At 34.5% G+C, this 1309-nt stretch overlaps 1 protein-coding gene across 1 annotated transcript in view; it reads left to right on the top strand.

The window, feature by feature from the left end:
- KCNT2 (potassium sodium-activated channel subfamily T member 2) overlaps positions 1 to 1309 on the top strand; it is a 480656-nt gene that overhangs the window by 383600 nt on the left and 95747 nt on the right. Inside the window, exon 20 of the mRNA XM_004700062.2 lies at positions 465 to 536. Within this exon, the coding sequence (XP_004700119.1) occupies positions 465 to 536 (72 nt within the window). The remainder of the gene's footprint in view (positions 1 to 464; positions 537 to 1309) is intronic.

Raw genomic sequence — 1309 nt, 5'->3', positions numbered from 1 at the left:
ATATATATATATATTCTCTAAGGTGTATATATATATACACCTTAGAGAAGCTTACCCTTCATAGTTATGATAATATTATTCTCTGTGCTTCACATTATGAAAAGAAAATAATCATTATTCTTCCTTTTACAAGGCATCCTTGACTCATGTAATTTTAAAATTCACTTACAAGATTTTTTTACTCATAAGTAAGAAGATTATTTCATTATCCAGGTAGAATTGTGCCATAATGTTTCTGATTTTAAAAATTGAAAGGCAAAATGTTTTGAAGATTCTGAGAACATCCTATTACTCATAACAAGTGCAAATGATTATTTCTGATCAATGTTAATGAAAACATCAGTTTAATCTTGCTACCATTATTTAGTTTTGTAAATGCAAACTAAACCAACTTCCTTCCTTTCCCTACAAGTGCTACCACTGTGTGACATTGTGTTTCATTTTGTGACCCATCTGCTACGTAGGCCAGATATGCATTTTCTGGATGCAATCTGTTGGTTTCCAATGGTTTACTACCTGGTGGGCTCTATCGACAAGTAGGTGACGCAATCTTTGGTACAATAGCCCGTGTCGTGTCCTGTGATTGTCGTGTGTTGTGCCTTGTTACTGCATGATGAGTGTATTTTGTCATGTCAGTACTGCAAAGATGGTATATTTTGCATGTAGAGCTGTACAAGTGCACTGTACATCTTGCTCTCAAAATGTGTAAGTATTATTCTAGTGTTGAAATAAAACAAATCGTACTGCATGCCGGTTTTGCTAAGTTTGCTCCGTTTTGAAAACGATTTCAGGTGTATGCCTTTGGTAAGCGTGCCATCATTAGCATTATCGTGTTTGAAAACTGGGAACACTCGGCATTCCATGTGTTGCATGGAAACCCTGCCTAGAAACACTCAGAACGACTCAGAAGAGCTCCCTTTTAAAAGGCAGACTTATAAACTGAAGCATGTCCGTAACCATTTACTTTATTCTAGTGACACGGCTCAGGCTCTATCGTTTCTAGTGATTTGTTCATTGAAAGCCAATGGTGTGTGATGCAGTAGCATTGAAGTACAAATTATTATTTATTCATTAAGATGATGATATAAACACATAGAAATATAGGTCAGAAAAGGAATACACTTGCAATATTATAGAACGTTCCTTTTTCATTAAAATGTTTTTCAACTAGAATGCTTTAGTTAAATTTACTAAAAAAGAACCTTCTTGCTTGTACTGATTCCCAGAGATTAGGAAAAAACAGTTTTTTAACTTGGAACATGTTTATTTTTGGTGACCACGTTAAAGGGGAAACTGATTAAATTGTGTT

This window comes from Echinops telfairi, unplaced genomic scaffold (genome assembly GCF_000313985.2).
Source record: "Echinops telfairi isolate 266 unplaced genomic scaffold, ASM31398v2 ScPeMD7_7424;HRSCAF=8462, whole genome shotgun sequence".
Classification (NCBI taxonomy): domain Eukaryota; kingdom Metazoa; phylum Chordata; class Mammalia; order Afrosoricida; family Tenrecidae; genus Echinops; species Echinops telfairi.
This window is presented reverse-complemented; position numbering and strand designations above follow the sequence as displayed.